This window comes from Agelaius tricolor, unplaced genomic scaffold, assembly GCF_023055355.1.
Source record: "Agelaius tricolor isolate 1412-34295 unplaced genomic scaffold, bAgeTri1.0.p SCAF_9, whole genome shotgun sequence".
NCBI lineage: Eukaryota > Metazoa > Chordata > Aves > Passeriformes > Icteridae > Agelaius > Agelaius tricolor.
The window spans coordinates 45566756-45592725 of NW_027269269.1; the positions used below are offsets into that span (position 1 = coordinate 45566756).

Below are 25970 nucleotides of genomic sequence, written 5' to 3' on the forward strand. Positions count from 1 at the left end.
TTTCTTTGGATGGGGATATAATTAAGAAACAGAAGATAGTGTCTTTCTTCTAGAGCACCCAGCTCATCATCAGTCATCCAAAAGAACTTTCCGGTTTTTTCTCACTATTTCTAGTGCACCTGGGAATATTTTAGTGTGTTTGATGTCATTTTTTTTAATCTCTGTTTTGTACAATTGGGATTTTTTTTTCATATTAAGGGTCTCAGGTGATACTTCATTGGTAGTTCTCTTTTTTGCAGACCAGCAGAATAATTTGGAAAAGGCTCCTTATCCTCCAGTTCCTCACTGGTGTTTTCAGTGGAGTGTGACTGGTTTGATAAATTCTCCCAGTAATTTCATGCCTTCTAATGACTTTCTTAGGAGAGCAGCAGTGGTAAGAAGCAAATTGTATGAGTAAACATGAGTCATAATAGAGAGTACAGTGTTTCATAGATTAAAAATAATCCTTCTGTTTTGGTTTCTTGAGAAGATTCAGCAACTAACTGGTGTGGAATGGGCTGATCTTTTAATCTTTTGGAATTCTCATGCGGGCAATAATATGGAAAAATATTTTTAAATATGGAGAACAGAAGGATGTGAACTGAAAGTATGGCTAAATAGCTCTTGACTTGTGGCATAATCATGGGTATTAAGAGAAAAGATATCCATCAGATGATTTTTTTCTGCTTGCCCTACAAAATGACCACAAAATCCGTTATGCTTAAGCAATTTCTCAACAGGCAATAGTAACACAAAACACAATATTTCTATCAGTTAACACAAGTAAAATCACAAACATTTAAATCAGACTAAAATATTTAAAATTTCTCAAAAACTTAAATGCCAATATAATAAATTGAATGTTATCATAATCTTGGAAAGATCCCATATCTACAAAGTCTGTAGTTGAAATTATGTTGGTTTATCACCAACTTTTCATACTTTTTTTTTTACATGTGACCAGAGTTTTCATTGTTCACATACCCAAAATCTCCACCTGAACAATATCTTCTACATAAAAGCAGATTGTTTCCTCAATTTTTGACCTACCTACTCTGTAAACACAATCCCACCTCTCCACAGAAATGAGAAATTTTTATAAATTAGGTATTAAAGTTTTTCACCCAATAGATGCAAGATTGCTTTCAAAATCGCCATCATTCTCTTCTCTTTCCTTTTTGTGCTGTCAATTAACAGATTAAATGTATTATCATTCTCAATTCCATCCATTGATTCAACTTTTTATGTCTCAACAGTCTAAAATAAAGCATGCTTCATGACAGTAAAAGGCTGTTTGCCAAGATCCTGCCCTGCAAGGTACCTGCAGGCCTCTCAGCCTCTCACGTGCAAAATCAGTAGCCTTTTTTAATCTCATCACTCATTGTCCCTTGTAGAAATGCTGTGTATTTTTCTCTACTCCAAACATAAGAAAATTAGTCTTCAGTCAATGGGGACAGTATATTTCATATATCTGATATCATACCTTGTTAAAGAGTTGTTAGATTTCATCTAACTAGGAGAAAAAAATAACAGCACTCCAAACCACTAAAGAAATTTTGCTGCGTGAATCCTGGAATTAAGAAGTGATGGACATGTGCCACATTGCTACTCTGGTTTTCTATGTAGACAGATAATGAAACTCATTTTCCAGCAGAAAATTCAAAATGTTTTAGGTAACCATGACTATTTACAGCTTAATTAAAATACTGTATAAAATGCTAAGAGTATTTGTTTAATTAGCTGGGGACTTGTTAATAGCAGTAATGGTATCTAATATAAATATCTGTAGATCATTCTCTATGATTATGCATTCTTGAGCTGTGCTGCCTTTTAGAAATTATTATTTCCAAATTTTTGTAAGTAAGTCTAGCTTTTTTGTACCCGCTGTCTCACAAGTTTTCTGGCTGCATTTTCTAGTTCCTTTGGCTCCCTTCTCCTCCCTTCCAGGCTGTCTGCAGGCTTGCAGCATTTTCATCTCCTCTAGCTGCATTGCTCAGGTTCCCCTCAGTGCTCAATCTGTTCTGCATTCACTTTGCCATGTTCTAGGCTGCATTTGGAATCATGTCCAGAAACAGGAACTGACAGTTGGTCAGTTGGAAAATGGGACAGTCAAGAATTTGTGGTGACATCAGTTTAGTGGACTTCAAACAAACAGACAAACAACAAAAAGACAAACCATATCAAGCATTACTTAATAACAAAATGCTGCATTTATTGCATAAGTATTCAGATTGAGCTTTCTGAGTCAATAGTAAAATTTTGCCCTTTTAGAAAATGTTGATACCTGGTAATTAATTATGTAGCCTCCATCTCTAAACTTTCACCAGGGTCTCTAAAATACCCTCAACTACAGCCAGCCTTTGAAGCGAAATGAACCCATTTATCAAACACTGAGTGAAGGTTTCCTCCAGTCTCCCAAATCATCAAAATTATATATATATATATATATATATATATATATATATATATATATATATATGTATGTATATGTATGTATTATAATGCTTTATCACTTGAAGGTGGTTTGGGACTTGGGGTTTTTTATTATATTAATGTTCATAACATTGAAACCTTAAACATGTACAATACCTAAAGTATCTTTAAAGCATTGCATAGCCTTAAAAAAACCAACCCCTAATTCAAAACAATGCCAGGCTCCCTGAAACATAACTTTTGGCCTTCCTCTATGCAAGTACATATTGAAAACAAATGCGCTCTTTTCCAAATAGCAACAACTTGGAAAGAGAGATGTTTGTCTTTTTAGCACAGTGACACTGTATGATAGCATCTACTTTTAAAATCTGAAGTGCTTTTATTACAGCTATGCATTTGTCTTAAGAGGATGGCAGCAAATGGATGCTAAAATGTTCCCTAGGAAATTTCTGGGGAAAAAAAAGAGATGTGTTTAGATTGTTAGCTAGCAAGACCTTTTGCATGAAAGCTATGCTGGAAATTATGGTAACCACTTCAAGGAACAGGACATAGTAAGACAGTATATCCCTTTTTAGGCCATGTTGACCAGGTAATACTGCATGTGTATCATGTAGGAATCATTGGGAACAACTGGGTTTGGGCAGATGTTCAAGAATTGAGAATAAAGAACCAGAGATGCTGACAATTAGGCTGGCACTACCCTATTTAAATGATGAATTTTAAAGGTGTCATCATTTGAAAAGAAAAAGAAAACTAAGAAAAAACAGTCATAATGTAAAATATTCTTGTCAACAGATAATAAAATAATTTCTTTAAAGTTATGAATGAAAACATCATCTTGTCTTGGTATATATTGCTGTTACTTTTTGGTGTTATGTATGATTTTATTACCAAATAGTTTGACACTATTTACATGTTCTATGCCAGTATCCTTTCTAAAATTTAAACAGCTTTGATGTATTAGTGCAAAGTAAAAAGATCAAAAATAAGAATTGAATATTCAACTTTTGTACTGAAGTGAAATTTCATGAAATCAAAACACAGGGAAAAGAAAAGCCAAAAAATCTACCCAAAGTAACTGAAAACTGTATAAAATACACTCTCAATTGCACAGAAACAATTTTCACTAACCTCCAGAAATATCTGTAGTTTCTTAGATATCCTTGACCTTATTCTTAAATCACAATTTAGAAGCTAATCCATTTCCTCTTCACTAAAATCACAGAAAAGAGTGAACAAAGTATTTTGCTTCTTAACATGTGGTTTAACACTTATTGCATTTTCTTTGAAAATATTTAAGTTCTACATAGCAACTACAACAGTTGTATTTAAAATCACAAATCCAAAAAAGGAATTAGCAAAGTCATTTCAAATGACTTCACTGAAGAAGTTCTGTCATTTTTCTGACTAACCTTAACTCTGTGGACATAAAACATGTGATGAGAATTTTGAAAAACCCTGCTATATACAACAGGACTACCCAAAAAGGCATAAATATGATAGCAGTGAAAAACCTGCCTCAACACTATAAAGATTCAAGCTTTACTCTTACACAAAATTTATCTCATTGCTTGTGATTAATTTGATATTCCTTTACTTTATTGTATATTCATAACTTTAAAATACATGCAGGAAGTGGCAGTACTCCAAGGGAATCTAGAGATATAAAATTTAATAATCACAGATTATAAATGATCTCTAGCTCAGGCAACCAGATTGTAGATTCAGGGTGATTCCCATGAGAAGGGAATATTCAGATCAAAGCCACTGCAGTAACTCTTACCCTGTTATCCTGGCTCTTTCACAGCAGTCAAAGCAAAAAATCTTTCAACCTAATAAACAGTCTTCAGTATATAAAACAAAAAAAAATTATGAAGAACAAAACATTTTCCCTCAGAAAATTTCCTGCACTGACCCAAGTGGGAAAAAAGTTTGATTGTTTTCATCTACATCAAGCACTGATTGTATACTGTGGATAAATCAGCAAGACTTGAGATGAAGTCAGATTTCTCATGGCACTGCTACTTGAAATACATTACAGAGATTTAGATTTTTTACTGAGATGGTTTGCTGCGTGTTTGTCTTAACATACATCTATTCCACGAATGACTAAAGATACACATTATTCTGCATGTGAGTACTTCTGGAGGAATTTCTCCATTGCATTTTTCTTTTTTTTTTTTTGTTTTCTCTTCAAGAAATGTGTAAAATTTCATAGAAGCTCAGTTTTCTTTTCCAATTGCTTTTGATGCATTTTATTTTTAGAAGCAAAGGGAAAAAACACCACAGCAAACGAGCCTCGGAAATTTCAAGCTGAGGTAGGGCACTGAAGGGACAAATTCAAACACTGGTTTTACTGAGCAGCATAAAGAGTGAAGTAAATTCCAGAATGTGCTGTAAGCTCAGAATAGGTGATTGTGCAGCTCAAGTGAGCCAGACTTAAGCACAATCCTAGAGGAGAGTGAATCTATATGCACATCTCATGCTCATATACAGTCATGACGGTATATACAAAACTCAAGTGGCTGCATATTGTAGAACTAACCAGCAGCTTTTGAGCTGACAGCTCAGAACTACAGCTGCTGAAAGAGTCCTGCTATATTCCATTGTGGAGAACTGAAATACTGGAAAAACAGCACATGTTTTTGGAAGGATTCTCTTCAGAATCTTGCTCCTAAGGCAATGTCTGTGCCAGCACAGTGCCAGGGCTGGGCAATGGCTCACATCTGCTTTTTTCCCTGATTGTTCACATCTATGATTATTCTGACCACAAGACGGATACACAAGGCTGGTTCCTTGTAAAATTTAAACATTAAAATATTTTTTAAATTAATATGTTTTTTAACTTTAAGCTTCACTTCAAAAGAAATTGCTGTATCTTTAAATATCAACATGTTTAAGTGTTTTTGTAAGGTAAAGTTTAAGCACTTCTACTACACAAGTAAATAACAATAAAAACAAAAACCAACAAAACAAAACCCATCACCACCAACAAACCACAAAAACCCGCAAACCAAACAAACAAAAAAATCCCTACCCCAACATAAAATGAAAGGTTGCCAAAGGAAGACTCTCATTAGTATCTGGATTTATAGACTAAAACCTGTTCCTTCCCCAGTCAGAGACTCAGGTAAGAGCAAGTATTTAAAACAGCTTTGTGGAGGGCACAGATCCTGGTTTATTTAATAGCTCAGACAAAACTTCATTAGCTGGGCATGAAGTGCCTGTTTTGAATTTACATGTAGACATCTTATTTGCTTTTAAGTGGTTTGAAAATATTAATTTGTGCTGGCTGCACAATGCAATTTGGTACAAAGACCTCAGAGAGCTTTTTCTCCTGGGACTGGTGTATTCACAGGAGCAAGGCTGTGCAGAAACACAAGCAGAGTTTCTGACAGAACTCAGGTCTAGGTTTCTTTCTCCTTAGATAAATTCTGCCCTTACACAGTGCCTGTTGGTGTGGATTTGGTGCTGCACTGAATTGGCTACACCATTTGTGGCTCAGGTGGTGGCTTTGTTGGATTTTGTGAAAAATCTCCACAGTTTTTCTCCAATGGGCAGCATAAGGAGTCCCCCAGGACCTTCACCTACAGGTGAAGTTCATGGTCCTGCTCATGGCCATAAATCAAATACTGCCTCATATGGACTAGCACTGTTAGCAGTTATGGCAATTCCTACACTTGATTTTATCCAGAGGAATTCTAACATTTGAGCCTCCATGAGGAAAAGAACAAAACACATGGGATTTCATCAGTCTCTTTAGTTTTCCTTAACAGATGCAAAGCTCAGTACGGGCAGTGGCCTTCCATCAGGAGGGCAGAAAGCCTGAAGTCAAATGACTTTGGGCAGTAAGAGCAGAAGGAAAGAAACTGAAACAAGAACAGCAAAAGCAAGACAAATCTTGATGCAACCACATGGGCAGTGAAAGCAATTGCCCTTAGTTATTTTGTCATGGAATGAAAAGCTAAAGCTAATCCCCTTAGCTTTCCCACGTGGAAGTGGAATCCAAAACTAATCCTTTTACAGTAGCTATACCACATGAAATGGGGTGTTTAAACAAATCCCCTTAATCATCATGGCAAGAATCAGGGAGCTAAAGTCAATCCCCTTAGTAGCCTACAAGAAAAAAGGAACCAATCTCCTTAGTTATGCTACTGTTAAAATGAACTCTATCAAGCCTTTAAATATTTTGATATAAAATCATTAGTAGCATTCTTCTGACATGCCAGGAACCAGTAATACCTAGGATACAACATTTCTATCCAATTTTTATGGAATAAAAATTCTACTTCTCACCACTTCATGATCTATTGGTCATAGGCATAATGCAAGAGTATCCACGTATCCATCAGCTGAGAGGGAAAACAAAATGTTGAAGTTCTTCCTTAAGAAAATTAAGAAATTGGGAGTATTCCTTATAGCATGGAAAGCTGATGAAAAGTACTAGCAGAGATGGAGAGAAATTACTGAACAAGGCCATATTGAGCATATCATTACATTATTCAGCTGTTGTGTCTGCTTTTTTTTTTTACTTCCTCTACAGTATGCCCAGCTTTTAACACTACTAGGAAATCTAAAAGAAACATTTATTGGACTTCTTAAAAGACAAAACAAAAGGTCAGGTAGAACACCTGTGCTCTTCAAATACTACATCTCAACAGCACTTGTGATCTTTCACTTTATCTCTGCAAATCATGTATTATGTTTTAAACTCATAGGATAGGATTCTTTTGATTAAATACAATAGCAGAGGATTATCCTCTTAAATCTAAAATACAGTTACAAATTATTATTCATAAATACATAGATTTTATACTGGGCTCCTTTCTATTTTGTTCTCCATGGAATTATGATTATTAAATAATTCTGTTTCCTTATTAGCAGCCAATAGACATTTATACAAACTATCTATTTTCCATTTTTTGAAGTAGATTGGTAGGATTATGTGAAGAGTATCCAATTCTGCTAGGATTGCTTACATAAATACATAATCCATGCGGTAAAGGCACTGTACTTGCCTGGATGCCTTTGCAGGATATTAAATCGTGAAAATTACTGTCTGAAGTCTATCTTCTTAAATCTGAAGTTCTCTATACAATTCTCTATATTTTGGACTAGCAATTGCTGCACACTTTATTTAGTTAACTGTTCTTCAGATAAGGGTTTTCAAGCTCAAATGCTGTACCAGAGGTTTGGACATTTACTGGCAGAGAGGGCAAGGCAGAGGAGAATTTCTGAAAGAAAGAACCAGACTTTCAGTCCAGCTGGAGTATTTTTTTCTCACTTGGTGAGAATTCCAGTGGAGCAGAAGAACTATTTGGATACTATATTTTCATCCTGGCAATGGTTAAAACTCCTGGTACCCACAAACATCCTATAATCCTATCATTTAAAGCACCATCAGAACATATATGATTTACTGCAATTTGCAAAAGGGACTCTGTGTGCCTAAGTATGTTAAAGAGGCTTAGAAAATGTTTCCAGCTTGATAATCAGGTTACTTCTCTGGATTTTAAAAAATTCATTCCATGTATTTAAACATCTGTAAAAGATTCAAAAGTAAAGTTGGCATGGTTTGGGTTTTTTTTTATTTTTAGCTTTCTCTTCTGTTAAGTCTAAGTAAAGACTTCAAATATAAGATCAGGCTACTGCAAATCCTTAAGAATATATTAATTATTTTGTTTTTCATTATACACAGGAGATCCACTTTTAGAATATAAATTATTCCTGGCAATAAAAATGATAAAAAGAAAGCAGAAGTTTGGTTAGAATTTCCCAAAATTAATGAACAAAGCATCTGAGTAAAAAGCAGCACCTGGTCATGAGACAGTGAAGCATCTTCTGTTGCTGCCAATTTTACCTTTCCTCTTTGAAAAAAAAAATATTTTTATGGCTTTGGAACAATTCAGAGAGATTTCTTTTCAGAATCCCTAGATATTTATCACCTACTTTAGCATTTATGGGACCATTTCCTAAGCACACAGGAATTTCAAAGAGTATTTCCCAAGAGTTCAGTGCAGCAGTTCTGAAGTCTCTGAAAATACAATGGTTGAGATAAAGAGGTGTATGCACCTGGTATTTCCATAAACATTGCTTTCTTCCACTTTATTTTGTTCTGGCTTTTCCTCAATTTTTTTACTGAGGGCAGCACTCAGCTTGTCATTCTTTCTTGCCCCATGTGCCTGCACAGTGAAGGCTGAATTGTAACAGAAAATATTATATTTATATTATATTTGGTATATATATATATGAGGGAATTTTTTGAATTTCAAAATATTTGCATGACAGAAACCATAAAATTCTGGAATCCAACACTGCTGAAAAGACACCAAACAAAAAATTAAATCAACCATTCTTCTTCCTCCAACCCACTGTGTTTTCCTTCTCAAACACAATTCTTTCTATTAAAAAAAAAATAAACCAAGAATGTTTTATTTTTCACTAAATTATACTTTCTTTTTTTTTCCTTACTGCCTGCATTGGTAAGCCAAAATATTGTAAACTTGTGAGTGCAAGAGATGAATGTGCAGCCTACACAAATTTAAAAGCTGTTTTTTGTGCACAGAGTGCATGAATGTGCAACCCATGCACGGTACTCTTATTTATTTAAATTTCCAACCAGTCTATGTTTTTTAAAAAAAAATAATACTGAATTAACATTCATTCTGTGGGCCTGCACAACTAAAAACTTATATGTTTACTGTGCTCCACCAGTTAGAATGGTTCTCACACCTAAAATAAGAAACACAACAGAAAATAGAAATACTGCTATTGCCACTCTTGGCCCTCCTTTGCTATATAATATACAATATACATTGAAAAATAATCAATATATACAATAAATTTTTCCTTTACTGGGGTATGTATGTACATAAGACTATTTAAATTTAAAGGAATGGAAAATTAATGTAAAAATATATGCAGCATTACTATCATCAATTTGAGATTTAGCACACAATAACACTAAAAATACAATAAATTGCATTTGGTGGAGCAGTTCAGAGACTGGTTCTAATGCTGTACTATTACAGATTATATATGAGCTGTAAGTATATGGCTGTTCTGTACTGGAGCATACAAATTTGTTTATAATCCTCCTCCATTATATCTGCTTCCCTCTAAGTGGTTTGTAGGTTTGCATTTAACTTTTGTTTGTTTGGTGGGTTTTTTTGGTGGTTTTTTTTTTTTTCTGGGAGGTTGAGGTTTTTTGGTTTGGTTTTGTTTTTAATTTAAGACATGTCATTGTTTAGACTAGGAATGGTTTAGATCTGGCAAGTGGCAAGCACCTGTGGGCCCAAAATAAGAACCCAACCATGCATTTAGTCAAGCCTCTGTGGAATCTGCAATTAGATGTTCCACATAAAAAAAATCAGGATACTGCTTAAGTGTATGTACACAAAAACTGAGGGTGGACAAATATTATCACATTACAGTGCCTAGCAAATTTTTTGAATTTACCTATTTATGATGGACCACGCTACCATAACCCTGCATCCAGCCAGCAGACTCTCAAATTCCCAGCACAGCCACAGCTAATTCTGTGGCTCCAGGGTTTTCCAAGAAAATTAAGATTTTTGCCATTTTACCAGGAAATACAGGCAAACCCAAAAATTTAGACATGCACCAATCTACCTGGACACTGACAGTTTCTAGGACATTCAGTTTTCAAGAAAAAAAGCCTATGTGGTCTAAGAGATGCTTCTAAAAGAAACATGGAAACTGGACTCTCACAAGCAAGTCATCTCATGTGAGTAACTACAACTCCTTTAAGAAAGCCATTTAACTAGATCTTGGATATACCTAATTGTTTAATCTCTGCAGATGGAAATTAATCCCAAAATACTTAGCCCTTGATGTAACCTTTTTCCTCAAATAATGACCTGAGTGTCAAAAAGGATTCTAAATATGGCATTGCAGAGGATGGTATCTGATTATGCCCAAATTATGGCTCAAATACGTGAGTACCAATATTTTTTCTTAATGTCATCTCTGTAAATTCCCCATATTGTGTGAAAATCTGATTAGCTTCCTTCCCTTCATCCCTGTTAAATGTTCTGACAGCTAAATCCCTACCCTCTATTAAAGTTCCTATTAAAACCACAGCCTCTGTAATACCTCTGAAATTCTGCTGATGAACTTTCACAGATGTAACTTTACCACAGCTGAACTGCTGTAGGGGAAAAAGAACTTAGACTTTTGGATACTTTTTTTTTGTCCTCAGAAGTTCTTAGTTAAAAGAACTTGCTGCTTCTGCAACATCTCCCCACACAGCTGCAGTTCTGTGTTCCACAGACTGCTCAGAGTGTGCCAGGTGGCCAAGGAGCAAGAACAGTGTGGCCAGCAGGAGCAGGGCAGGGCTTGTCCCTCTGTACTCAGCACTGCTGAGGTCACAATTTGAATCTTGTGCCCAGTTTTGGGCCCCTCAGGACAAGAAGGACATTGAGGGGCTGGAGCATGTCCAGAGAGGGGAATGGAGCTGGGGAAGGGTCTGAAGTGTTGTGAGAAGCCACTGAGGGATTTCAGCCTGGAGAAAATGAGGCTCAGGAGGGACCTTATCACTTCCTACAGCCACCTGAAAGGAGGGGGTAGCCAGGCAGGGTTCGGTCTCTTCTCCCAGGGAACAAGTGGCATGATGAGAGGGAATGGCCTGAAGTTGCACCAGAGGAGGTTTAGATTGGATATTAGGATTTTTTTTTTCATGGAAAAAGTTACCAAGCATGGGAACAGGCTGTCCAGAGACAGAGTTGAGTCCTCAGCCCTGGAGAAGTGTGAAGACAAGTCAATGTGGCATTTATGGACGTGGCCTAGTGAGGACTTGGCAGTGTTATTTGCAGTCAGACTCAGTGATCCAAATCATTTCCTACCCAAATGATTCTATGACTGGTTTGGAAGAAAAGTGAAATACTTTCAGATAGAAGTCTTTTCATGGTATTGCTGTTTTATCCTGGTAACTTTCACACAACTTGAATTTTAATTATGTTTACAGTGTCTCTCTGGGACAGAGTTAACTTCTTTCCAGTTGCCCTTTTCTGCTATGTTTATACTGGTGACCAAAACAGTGCTGAGAAAACAGCATTGTTTTATTTAGGAAATTGGTATTAAGTATATAAACTTCCTTACATTTATAAATACAGTTCAAAGACAGTCTGCTTAAGGAAATGAATCGTTAAAAATGTTAAGTATTGTAGAAGAATGTTCCAAGAGATATTCTCCCCATCACTTTCTGAGATATTTAAAAGATGAAGGTGAAAATGGATGCAGCTGCATTGAAAGAAATGTTTGCAGGCTGGCACAGGAAAACATCAGTGCCATCTGTGACAAACAGTACCAAGCCATTCAAAACTCTTATTACCATAAACTACGAAAATGTTTCCTAATTAGCTAAGAATCAGCTAAAAAAAATTGTTGATGAATGCATTTACTGTAAAACAATTATTTTAACAGAGAGGGTAATATAAACAGTCTGGTAGGGAGAAAAACATCAGTACTTTGACAAGATTAGTCTCAAAAAATTCATAACACAAGAAGATCAGTAATACTGTATATTAGCAATTGTTATTAAAAAAGAATTAAAATCCTCTATAGAAACAAGATATTCAAACCAGAATTATTTCCCTGGATAGATTAATTGGTAGATTACCAATTGACAAGGAAACTGTTCAAATAATTGTGGAAACTAAAGTAGTTTCACTGACAGAGTTGTCAAATAATTTAGAGGACTTCTAGCAGGTTCTTTATTGCTGAGGCCATACATTGTGTCTGCTATGACAAGTCAAGATAGCTCTTGTAAGTCTTTTCCACATGTAAATTCTCACAGCTTTGTGCTGTGAGTCACCTTGCCCTCCTTTTAAACTGATTTTTGGAGTGGCTACGCACAAGTTGGGCTTGTTCAGCCTGGAGAAGAGAAGGCTGGTGTGGGGGGACATAAGAGCAGCTTCCAGTTCCACAAGAGAGCTGGAGAGGGAATTTTCACAAAGGCATGGAGTGATATGAGAGCTAATGGCTCTAAACTGAAACAGAGGAAGTTTAGGTTGGATATTGGGAAGAAATGCTTTCCTGTGAAGGTGCTGAGGCCCCGGCACAGGGTGCCCAGAAAAGCTGTGGTTGCCCCATCCCTGGAAGTGTTCAAGGGCAGACTGGATGGTCTGAGGTTTGAGCAGTGTAGTCCTATGGCATCCTACCCACGGTAGAGAGTTGAAACTGGACCATCTTTGAGCTTCATTCCAACCCAAACCATTTTATGATTCTATGGCAGAAATTTATCAGGACTGGACATGCCTTTATGGCAACAGTCCCCAAACCACAGCTTCTGAGCAAACTTTGCTCACAAAATTGTGTTGCAATGATTAATGCAATGGGAAATAAATAATATTTTTACATTGAAGACGGAAGATATCTCACCAATTGCAGTTGAATAAGATACCTTACTTTATTACTATACTTACTTTATTACTATTACTGCTAATGTCTAAAGGAAGGTAGTGGAATACTGCATTTCAGTTGGGCTTTCAGGTTTTTTTTATTTCTTTCCCAGTTCCTAACTGAGTCCCCAAGGTCAGCAAACTGACTTTGGTTTTTTTTTCATTTACTTCACATGCACTTGAGACTGCCCACTATCTCCCATCCACATCCTCTCCTGAAACACATGAACTTGTGTCTTCCCATTTTTTGTACCAATCAAAAAAACCCCAAACCTCTATTCTGTATTTTCAAGGTTATGAGGTGACAGATTGGTAAGTAAAGATCTCCTTTCATAGTGCATGCTTTTTCATAAATCAATCGGTCATTTTGAACTACAGCCCAAAGAACAGAGGAAGTATCAGATGTGTCCATTATTAAGGCAGAAATTTTAGACAGCCCATCACTAAGAAGCTAAACTGGAACTCAGTCAACAAAAGTTGATGCTATTGACCTCAGAGATATTAATGTTTTATGCTGCATTTTTGTAGCTCTAAGCACTAAATTTATTACCTGTTCAAAATACAAGGAAAAAAATCTGACACATAAATAAAACACATTTTTAAGAAAAAAATATTGCATTCTCATGCTTCAGGAAGGATGCACAAATAACTGGGAAGAAAATTTTAAAACAAAAGCACATATTATATTCCCAAGACATGAATAACATAGTTATCATTGCAGATCAATGATGACTGAAACTGCTGAAAGTTTACAAATGTTATGTAATGAATTTAATAAATAAAAAGTCTGGGAGGCAAAGGTTAAGGTTCTGCAAGTTCCAAAAGAACCTCCTGATTTTTTTATCCCACTTCACCCTGGCCTGTTAGTTTAAAATCTCTGAGGCATACTCAATATTACACAAATCCCAAGCATTATTATTTCAGTTGCTCTTCAATTTAATGAAAACATTCCTTGTGACTGAGTGTGCCAGTAAATTAATGACTTCTGCTAATGTCACAGGCTCAGGAAAACCCATCATCCCATCCTCCTAACATCAAAAATGTTCAGTAGAGCAATAATCATATGTCAATGACATTTTTCTTACACACATAAACACTACACAAACACTTAAGGTTTGATTAAAGTAACACATTAGATTTCAATAGTATTGGAACAAAAATTTCTTTCAAAAAACACCAACAGTACAAAATTTGTCACTCTCCTTCAGGAAACAAGAAAATCCTAATGTGCCCATCATGGGACAAAACAGATTCTTATCTCTGCAGTGATAATCTCAATCACACCAATGCTTGTGCCATATTTTGGATTATATTAGGATACAAGAATAACTCAGATTAGGTAGCACTGTGGACATAAATGACATAAATCATCATCCCTGGAAGTGTCCAAAAAGTGTGTGACTGTGGCATTTGGGGACGTGGTGAACATGGTGGTCTTGGGTTAACAGTGGGACTCAGGTCTTTTCCAATATAAATGATTCTATGATTTTATGCTAAAAAACACTTTTCTGCCCCATATTTACTCTAGCTCCTTATGTTTTTTCAAATAACTTTGTACATTTTTTGGGAAATAATTTTAATAATTGAATCCCAGGTTCTTACTGAAATGTAAACTCCTTTATGTATTCTAGTAAGTGCTGCCAGTTCTTAATATACAGCCAAGGTCCTAAGACACCCCAAACCCTCAAGAGGCTGCAAAACTATTGTTTAGGATATGCATGAGGAGCCAAAAAATACATGTTATAATGGCTGTATTTTGAATTAACTTGGAGTGCACATGTTTTTGTCTGTATACTGTGGCTATTTTGGAGTACCTAGAGCCTTTACGAATTTACACAATAACTGCAATTACATCTTTTGTGCTTTCCAAATGTACTGTGCACTTCAATGGGGCTTATCCCAGTGCTCAAGTAAAACATTCCTCACTGGATTTTCTCATCATGGTAGATGACAGTCCTTACTTTTTGCTAGAGCAAAAATTCCTTGATTCATTTCTCATTGTGGTGTATGACAGTATGTACTTTGTCTGGGATTTTTAATGGAAACAAAACTTTCCGAATTAGAACTCAGATTGCATGAGACTGCATACAAAATGTAAAACACAGAAGTATCTGTGAGAGATGGAAATTATGCCTAGGAACACAAAGAAAAAGAGTAATCCATAAAGTTGAAAACAGGCTGAGATTAAGAAATGTCATATGGCATTGAAATCCCTGAAGGCAAAGACACAGAAGGCATTTTATAAAAATGGATTATTAAGGTGCTGAGGGTAGACAGTTTCTACTTCCTTCTGGAACAGAACATGGCAAATAAAATGACTGAAAATGGAACAAGATGTTTCTCTCAGAAAAAACAGTATTTTCTGAGCTCATTTCAGAGAAGCAAGTAATTATATGCCTCATACACGAGAATCAGGAGATAATGCAAGCTAGTATAAAAATAAGTGATACGCAGTATGTACACTGACATCAGAACTACAAGTTGATGCAGAACATGTTAAATGCTCCAGAACAGTGCATCTTACTTTAAAAGTGAAACTCCAAATGCCCCTGAAACTCTGTGACATGCATTAGCTGAGTGGAAAGGAAAAAAAACAGGTTCTGAAAGTGCAGCCACTGGCAAAGCACTGATGGTTGAACTTTAGAGAGTAAAAATGCTGCTCTACCCCATGCTCAGTCTCCCCAAGGATAACAGACACTATTAATGTTTTCATTTTTCTGATTTAGGCAATCTGATGCCATATTATCAAATGCTAAAGTCCATACTGGTTCTTACTTAAACCATAAAATTTTTGTTCCAATTTGCAAAACAGAAAATTATTTTTCCTTTTATTTCACAAAAAAAAAAAGGAGTCATAACACATTCCTCCAGCATAGGAATTTTTTAATATTAAACTTTATGATGTATAACAGTTAGCATTGGATTTAAAGTAAGGTAGATACTTAGTACTGAGAAAAGCAAGAGAAGAACATAATAATGTGTACTCATGTCATTCTTGCATCCGTAATTCTTACTCACAACACAGGCAGCTCTACTCCTAAGAAAAACTAAAATCTTTCAGACAAGTCTATATTGGAAGAATATCCACCCATTCACCTCTGGAGTGTCAGAATGCCAAAATCCAGACCAAAAAAATCAAAATGGTGAGAGACTTACCCCATTTAAGGGAAATGTTTTCCATCCTAGTTCTCCGAGGGCAGTTGTAGTATCAAGTAACACAACTGAAAATGGAAAAAGAAATGGTGTTTGTGGTATTGCTTGGATTAGACATAGCAAAGTATTAAAATAGGAAGGACTGAACTTGCCATGCTAGCCAGGTTCATTTGGGATTTCATGCCTTACATTTCTTACCTAAAAAAAATCTCAAAACTCATAAAAACCCCTAAATCTTTTGCAGAAATCATTGCCAAATCACAGTACATTACTGATATTTCACCACTAAAAGATGCCTGATCAAACATGCACATTCCTGCAATCTCTTGCCTGGAAAACTGGAAAATCTGCAGCATTAAAGCTAATAAAATACACAGTTTCAAAAGTAAGATTTTTTTATGAAACCCATAAACTTGCCAGAAATAAAGTTATTCAATTTACAAATTGAGAACACAGAAAGACAAACAACTTCAGTTTCTCTCTTGGATGGAGTACCACAGTGTCAGTATCTGCTGCATATATTTTGCATAACTTCTGTCATATTCATATTGGGTTTTTTGATATAAGATAGAATGCATGTTACTGTATATTACAAAATGTTTCTGCATTATTTTAATGTTAAATTACATTAACTTCCTTTTACACTTCCATTCACTGATGCTAAACAAAATATACACAGCACATGAGACATTTTACCCACAGGTACTACTGCCCTCTAATGGAATTGTTTCATCCGACCCTCTAACTTCAGGAATCTGTATTAGGATTTAAACACAAAATTAAGTATTATACAGGGCAGTTTATTTTAATTATTGAGTGATGTGTTTTGATTGCTGAGTTCCTCCTTACAGCCCACTAATTTCAGTTCTTATTTGAATGGTTAAATGATGGAGAAAAATAATTAAGCAATTAATTTGAAACGTGACCCCACTATGCACACATTTGTGGGGTTTATATTGCTGTGTGCTCTCTTCTACCTCTTGTCTGTCCAAATAATTAATGTACAGCTCTCTCTAATGTGTTTATAGAGAGCAGTACAGCAGCAGCAGAAGTCAGGTCATGTTCTTCTGCTTTATGGAAAAGGCACCTTGGCATGGACACTGAACTTGGAACCTTATTAGAGGGAACCTGACCCAGCATCTTCCCTTCTCTTTTGTACTAGTGACACTTAGAGCTCCTCCACGTCTGAGTGGATGGTGACTTTTAACCTGAAACTGAAGTTTACTGTCTCGTCAACAGACTTACAGGCAAGTAAAAAGCTCAACATAAACCACATAAAAGCTTAATGGCTTATGTGAAGAAATAATGACATTTTTTAAATATATTCAACAAAGAGGAGTATTCTGCTCTCCACTTCTTCACCGCTTCACCGTATGAAGCTTTGTGAATAATATGAGTAAAAATTAATAAATTTTTACAATCCCTACTTTACTTTAAAAAAAGATCACTATCCTCATTGAGATGATTTGCTGTCTTTTATGTGATTTACAGATGTCACAGTATTTTCTATTTGTGTCAGGCTATCGTGCTCTTGTGGAAGAGTAAAAAAAAGCATCTTCTCACTTGACATTTGATGCAGCAGTTTCCTGTGTAAAACTTTTAAGTTGATTATAACTGGGGATCTGTTACCTCCAAAGGAAAAAAAAAAAAAAACCAAACTGGATTTACACATTTCTTTTTCATAGAGGACCAACTGCTCAGCAGGTTTCTGAGAATATTTCATTTCATCTTAGGTGTCTGTTTTCTTCTTACCATCTCTCCCCCCCCATTTTCTCTCCACCCAGAAAACATGGCCTATTTGTTATGTACTTTGTTGCCAGCTGATTTGCAAGTTATATCTTGCTCTTTGTCAAGTGCTATTCCTACAGACCTGCAGGCAGAAATAAATTTTTCTCTGAGCAGCATTAATTAGGGTTTAAAGTGTCATTTCAGTTTTACAATTTTTGTGGTAGCAAGACTACAATTTAATAAACATCATCCAGGTATTAAAAAATTAATACTTCTGTGGAACAAGACCCAAAATACAGAAAAGAAAACTAATTCATTTCTTCAGTGGAGCCTGAATTAATTAATTCCTTGCCTGAATTAATCAAGTACTACTTGAAGGCTCAAAGCTATACATTAAAAAAATTAAAAAACTAGAGTAAATTCATCACTGAAAGTATATTAAGTTTAGATTTAGTTGATCCATGATCTAATAATATTCCTCATATACATTTACCAAATGATCCGCAATGAGTAATTGAGTTTTGTTAAAATACAATTTTTGATACATTTGACATACCAAGGCTCTTGAATGCTCACATATTCTCACCTGTAGCTACCAAATCTGTAGGAACTAGAAAACTCAAATCAATTGGAGAATTCTCCAACTGGAGGATTCAAACCACCAAATAACTACTAACCAGAACTAGAACGGTATCACCTTCAGGGTCAAAAATAAAAATCATAAAAATGAAAAGACTGTCTTTCCAACAGCACTTGTATTATAAGACATAAAATAATTATCAATCAGAAATGTGCAAATACTGAAATATCAGGTAAACCTTATGTTTATGCCAAAGAAATACAAACTCCAGTGAAGCTGTGGATTCAACAGAGTCTGCAACACAAATGAGGACATGGATAAAGCAATAAAATCCTCGAGCACTTCAGAGGTTTGGAGGTATCTACACGCTAGACTTCAGTGTGGGACAGAGACACCCAAGCTGTCTTTAAATGAGGTGATTAAGAAGCAGCCTAGCCCCAGCAGCACAGCCCTGATGGCAGACAGATCTGCCCTGCCAAGGCACTTCCAACTCAGCTCTGATGGCAGAAAATCCCTCTGCCAAAGAGCTCCAAGCTAAGAGGAACTGCCAGCATGTAAACATCTGAATGACATACAGGAGTGGAGGCTTCCCTTCTGCCTGCAGGACAGGGAAAGTTTCAAAAGAACTGGAAATTCATATGCAAAGAGACTAAAAAAATATGGTGGGCACTACTCCTATGATGCTTATAATGAGAAAATTCCCTAAAAAGCTAATGGGATCACAAAGTCATATTTATTGACCCTGGTCCCTACATTTACTTATTTATGCTCCTTTGTATGCCATAAAAAGCTCCATCCTTCTTAAAAAAAATGAAAAGTGTCCATTATGGACAGGCCATTAGCTGCCAGCATAAACAGAAGTGTGTCTGGAACCACTGCAGTGAATATTTTACGGGAAAAGCTCTGAGTACACTGGTTGAGACTCAGCAATGTTATTGACATTTGTGACATCCAACCTCCACTTTTAGCAGGCACTTTTCTGAGGTGATGGCTCTAAAACTTGCACAGTGAACAAGAGTTTAGGTCTGCCAGTACAAAGTCATGTCACGATTCAAAATGAACTCTAAGACCCTTTAAAAAAAACTCTTTGGATGAAAAGAACTCAGCACTTGAATGTCCTTTCTTAAATAACTGAACTGGGGATTCTAACACTTCCATAATAATATACAGACTTGAACATATATCTGCAAGCCTATTGCTTAATTACTTGCATATTTCATTCTTAGAAGTGTTTAGCTTTTTTTTGCCAGCACATACTTTAATATATATTATTATTACTCATTATCTCTTATTGAGCTTCAGTTTCCTTTTTTCTGGACACTATCTTACACTGCTATTATTAGACTTTACAACTGAAATTAATCTTTTCAGAGGTTTTACCTGGTCCCAAGGAAACTGTTTTACCTAAAATTACGATGAGCAGAGCTCCAAGGACTGACAGGGTGGAATTTTAATTTTCATTCCAAAATACTCTTCTAAAGATGAACTCTGCCATCGTGTCTGTACAACCAAGGAAAAAAAGCCCTCCAAATATTCATTTCACCAGTTTCTTTTCTTCTTCTTTTTACAAATCTCCAGACAGGGTATGTGTGAATTAACACAATTAATACAGGATTTTGGCCAACTTCATGGAATCACAGTCTGATAATGGTTTACCCAGCTTGATTTGCTCATTTTAAACATTTCACTGTTACCTCTAGAGTGGTTAAGCCTAAGATTTGCAAGGAAAGCAGAGTAATACATAGACATTTATTTCTGAAGACAGCACTAATAACATCTCATCTGTACCACGTAAAAGTTTCAGTATCTTCCAGCAAGGTAGGGAGGTGTTACAGATGACCCCCAGAAATGGGTAAAATTTGCAGGTTTTCTTTTCCCTGAGAACTTTATTATTGACTGCAAAGTTTGTATTTAAAAGGCAAACACAGAGAGCTTTTGAAATCTCTCACTTCCAGCCCTCAAGAGAGTTGTTGCTGTCTTCTGAAGTGTCTGTATTTTCTTTCAGGTTTCATGGGGTTTTTTTGTTCATTTTTAAAAAGAGGATCACATGTAGTATTCTGAAATCATTCCTTTTATCAATATGTATTAAGAGTCCTGGCTATTTTAATATCCTATTTATACATAGAGGGTCTCATTAGCCTATATTTTTTTGCTGCAGCGTTGCACTCATAAGCTGTTACTACTCTACAACATCACTGTCCTGTACAGATTCACTCCTTTTCATCATTATATTTTTCAGTTTGGGTTAAATTTCTGCTCTTGAATGTACAAAGATCCACTGGTTTATACTAAAACAAATTTCATTTGCAAGGGCTGACCTTTACTAAGGGATAAAGGCTCCTCCCTGTCTGCACATCCTCCTTCTGTCTTTACTTACTGCTCTTTTGTCAGGTATTGAGTTTACATTTATTTTCACGTTACTAATGAAAAATGTTAGAATATTGAATGGTATATAACAAATATCTCAAATTCTGTGATTTAACAGTCACTAAAACTACTTTAAGGCTTCTTAGACCTCAGGGGTTTTTTTAAAACCCATTTAATGAAAAAAAATTAAGCTTTTTACTGTCAGAAGACTCTATCATATTCTGTTATAATATAAAAATTCTCAATATATTACTGCTGTGGCTCATCTGCCTGAGGAAGACAGAAAGAAGGGGATATGCAATATCCAAGTTACCTTGGTAATTAATGTGCAATCAACTGGGAAAAATTATTTAAATGCTTGGTTTTATGACCAGGCCTGTTTTCCATAAACCAAATAAACTGGCATTCATTATACACGTATCAATTGAATCCTTTTCCATAATTTTCATTATTTTGCATTCAACAGCTATCTGGTTTAGGCAAGATTAATGAGATGCAGTAATAAAGTATGAGGAGCACCTGTCTAGATAGCAATTCTGCCAGGGAAGTGTACAGGAGTCACAGCAAATCAGAGAGTAAACAAAGTATTGACAATGCTGTTTGCCTGAGATAAGCGGGATTAGAGCCAGCAAAATAGAGAGACTAATCCTCCCACTCTCCTCAACATTTCCAAGAGTTTTATGTCAGACTCCAAGAAAATCCTTGCTACCCCACAGTTGTAAAGAAGAGGGAGAGCTGTGACTAATTGGGAAGCTGGGGAATCTCCACTCCAGGAGGCTTTTAAGACACCTTGAACACTGTCAGGCCTGGTTTCTGCATAATCTCCTGTTGCCTTGGGGCAGAGCAGAGGAGATAAATGACTTCTCCAAATGTGAGTTTTATAAAAATCTAGTTACCTGGTTAATGGGGCTTCCCTTTTCTTTTCAAACCACAACTCTAACACCTACGCTTTTCCAGTATTCCTGAATTCCCTGAGTCCCCAAACTCATTAAATTTACCATCAATAGCCCAGAGATGTTCTCAGCCAATTTTTTCAGGACTCTTGGAAGAGAACTATTTACACCAGATGGGGAGTACTTCATATTCGTCATATTTTATGAATAAATCACTAATTTCTGATTTTCCCAATTTTAAACACATTATTTTCTGCCTCTTTCTAAAAATAGTTCAATATCATTCACACAAACATTTTTATTCATAATGCAGTAGATAAATTCCCATTATCAGGAGTGTTGTGGGACTTGGGCATTTACCTAACACACTTTTTATTTTCAGTTTTCTACACTACATATTTTCTAACATGTGCTAATTTCCACATGTATCCTCTCTTTTCTATTAATGATGAGAAATGTTTATATTTCTAGTTTCTGCTTTCACGTTACCTCCAATGTAGGCTGAGCTGTTATCCAAAACTGGCCTTTTTTTACTGATCAGTGATTTCCTAATCAAGAACTTTTAAAAGGAATTTCCTCTTTCACCTTTCTTATTCTCATATTTACACACTCACACAAACACTTTTAAAATTCTCTTTTGATGAATGAGAACTGGCCAGAATAATTTTTCATGTACTAAACCAAACATCCCATTCATGATACTTTCATCTTGTCAGTGCTAAAAAATTTGCAACATTATTAGATGGGGTAATATTGGATAAATGCCTGTCTTTTTTTTGGTACTGTTTTGCTCCATTACACGAGGTCTCCAGTGAGAATCTTCAAAACCCAATTCCCCCAAATCATCATTTTTCTTTCCATACATTACATAGAGATGCTTAAGGAATGGTTTCCCCTCTTTTCTCATTTGATTCAGTTATGTGTTTCAGTCTTACTTTTCCTATCACTTCCTCGATAGATATAATTTGAGATCTTGTGGCTCTGAGAAAACAAGATTAAAACAAATAATGCCTCTTTTGGGGAAAAAAAAAAAAGCTACCACTCACCTTTTACATTTAACCTTTTTTCCTAGAACACATTCTTACCTATTTCTTAGGAAGGTCATTTTTTAAATTAAATTAGAATTTATCATATTACAGAGCCAATAAAATGATCCTTTCCATATACATGTTCTCCTCAGAGGAGGAGAAGAAGAAGGCTGCTGTAACCCTACTGCTCCATCTCTCTCTGAAATGGAAACCAACATTCTCATACCCAATGTTTCTGTTTTACTACGCCCTTTTTTCATACTGTCTTCCATTCTCATGTTAAAAATCAACATGAACCCCTTTATTCTCATGTTGTATCATTATTAGCATTGCAACCATTGCAGACCCCTCAGTCACATCAGTTACACCTGTGTCTCTGAAAGTAGGACTTAAAAGCAGATTTCTTTGAAAATTGGCAAGCTCTAAGTTAACTTCAGCGTTTAAAGTTTTCAACCACAAACATATTTTAACAAGAGCATTTTTCCTCCCTTACCAATGCCATTTCACTGTAAAATAAGCAACTGCAATACTTTAAACACCTATCAAAATATCTGATAATAAATTACTGTAACTTACAATTTATAAATACCTAAGACATTTATTTTCAATAAACACGATCCTTTTGCACTCAAAAGAAATAACAGTAAAATTTTGCATTCTTTTTCTTTCCATTATTTTAATCCCTGTCTGTAACTCCAGAAAAGATATCAAAGTGGGGAGAGAAATTAAAAAATTTACCAGTTAAAAGCATGTAATAACAGTCAATAAAAGATTCAGTCTTCCCCAGTAAGGTGGATTCCAAATTTTATTTCACAAATACCAAATGAAGCCTTGGAAATCCACTTGATACATTCAGCAGTGGCACCAAATGCATAGAGAAAATCTGTCAGTGCAAAAACACGTGACAATTTCTGCTCTGAAATCTTTCTAGGATAACAGCTGCAATTCCAAATTGTATATGGCTAGATCTTAACTACTTATTCTGCCACCCAGCAGGTTATTTTGCTCTAGGACAGCTGTAAACATTTCCTATTTTGAGGTCTCACATAGGCATTTGCTTCTCCCATGTGAGTCTTACTCAACAGCGCAAGAAAAAATAAAACTACTGAGATAAAAAGAAAGCATTCTCACATCCAAAATAAATGGGCTTACCTCAGAAAAAGATGAGGCCCCAAGTTTTCCTCAGGTAATTGTGGAATGGAAAATGAGTAGGTAATGTCCTACCTCTCCTAGCCTGTAACAGAGCTTTTTCCCCAAGAGCAGCCTCAAAGTGATTTCAAAGTGATTTTGTTGATCAGTGCACTTTCAACGGGAAAGCAAGGCAGGAGAAGGTTGTGAAATGCACAGCTCAGCCAGGAGGGATAACTCCTACGTTTGTAATGCACCAGAGGGGGCTGAGCTCTGCAATGTCAGCCCTGCAGGACAGGCAGGGAGCACAGAACCGAGGAAGTCCTGGCAGGCAGAGGCAGATTGCTCTACTTTAATGTGCTCCTCACAAAGAATGAGATGGGAGAAAAGGAGTTTAGGTACCAGGGAAACAATCTGTTCTTACCATTGACTCAGCTTTAAGGTACTTCTTTGCAGCAGAGATTGCTGTTAAAATGAAGTGAGATAAACTAATGCTGTTCACAGCTCCAGAAAACACCACCAGACCTGTATTATTTTTCTATGTTTTTGGTTTCACATGTGTAATACAAAAAGATCAAGAGCTAACCCTGATAAAAAGAGGCATCACAAAATGATGATAGGAGCCCAGCTGCCCTACTTCATAATTTTCATTCTGCCTTGAAAATACTAATTGATATTCAATTCAGCATCATGTTCATGTCAACAGTAGATTACTGGGCAGCATTTCCTAAATGAACACAAGTACCTGACAGTTTTGTCAGCCCTGTTTATTAACCTAAGTATATCCTCATTAGGGAAATTAGAAACAACTGAAATTCAGACAAACATATTTATCCTTGCACTGGTAAATGACTTGTGTGTTGAAGCCAATTCTCTTAGGTTGGGACTAATGCTAAACTTAATATTCTCCACTTTGCTGTTAACCTGCATGCTTACAAGCAGATTCTTTTATGTCTTTTACTTTAATACTTGCATTGGGTGGTGATAAAATGAACAAAATGTTAATGTCACAACATACATAAGTGAAAAAATAAAACCCCAACATACAAAAGCTTTAAGAAAATTTTAACAATACCCATACATAACAGTCAGCCAAAATAATTATGAAGTTAATAACTCCATGGCTATTGCTCCTATACTGCATATTTTTTGGGAATTCCTCTTCAAGGAGGGTAGAAACTTCTTTCTGGAGTTCATGGGCATAATCAAACCCACCTTAGGCACCCATTCTTCCTTGCCCTGCCCTGATCCAAAGACACAGCCTCTCTAATAGTAAAGAAAGAAATGGCATTGCAAAGGTTTGTTCCCTTTTCCTAAAGCACACCTGGAAAGGTTGATACAGAAATACCTTTCAACCTCATAATCTGCCTCCTTTTAAGAGGAGCCAGAAGTGTGGAGTGTTCCACAGCAGTCCCTTGAAAGAAAGTAGTTTTAAAGGGAACATCTGATAATGTCACAAGTAGAGACTGAGAGGACAGATGGCCACTGCTTACTCAAGTAGTCACTTAATAACCATAATGAAAAATTAGCAGTTTGGTGACTCAGAGGAACAGAACAGACAAATCTTAGGAGAGAAACAAAGGCTGAAGCAACTGAAGTTTGTGCTTGACTGGCAGCACAGCCCCATGAAGAGTTGCTTGAGAATCTCTGGCTCAAGGAATAAGACAAAGGTCCAGTCCAGGATTTTTGGCAGAGCCCTTGAGGGTGGTGTGTTCAGAGCTGCAGAGCAAGGCTGAGGGCAAGTCTGAAACCCTCACATAGGCAAATCAGACATGGAAACAACAGTCAGGGAAGTCCCAGACATGAGTCAGGAAGGAGGTTTCTTCTGCACTGCACAGACCCACCAACTGATCCACCAAAGACTCTTTACCAGTCTCTCACCATCTTCTATTATTTCTGTAGTTCAGCCACCTTTTTAACTCCAGCAACTAAATCCGAGTTCACCTACATCCAGTTCATATTTTTACATCATAAAAAATGAAATGGGGTCATCCTTATTTTGCAGGCAGAAAAGCTACAATGCAGAAAGCAAAGCAAACATCCAGCCCAGAAATGGCAGATCCTGACTCGCCTGCTTTTCCCAGCCAACAGCAAAGTTCAACAACATGTCTTTTAGAAGTGGTACGGAGTGGGAAAAGCAGAGCTGCTTTCAATGCCCATCTGTTGCAGAGCTGTACTCTGAGCTACCACTCAGAATTCATCCACAAGACATACAATGGGCCTTCAGAAGCGACAGGACATTTACTGTTATCCACTCCAG

The 25970-nt window shown here is 36.2% G+C and overlaps 1 protein-coding gene across 5 annotated transcripts in view; it reads right to left on the reverse strand.

Moving 5' to 3' along the window:
* Nucleotides 1-25970, reverse strand: part of EPHA6 (EPH receptor A6) — a 374179-nt gene that overhangs the window by 331199 nt on the left and 17010 nt on the right. For 4 of the 5 annotated variants that reach the window (XM_071433802.1, XM_071433798.1, XM_071433799.1 and 1 more), the window contains exon 2: nt 15990-16054. The exons of the other annotated variant lie outside the window; for it this stretch is intronic. In XM_071433802.1, coding sequence (XP_071289903.1) covers nt 15990-16054 — 65 coding nt within the window. The remainder of the gene's footprint in view (nt 1-15989; nt 16055-25970) is intronic. 5 annotated transcript variants of the gene reach the window in all.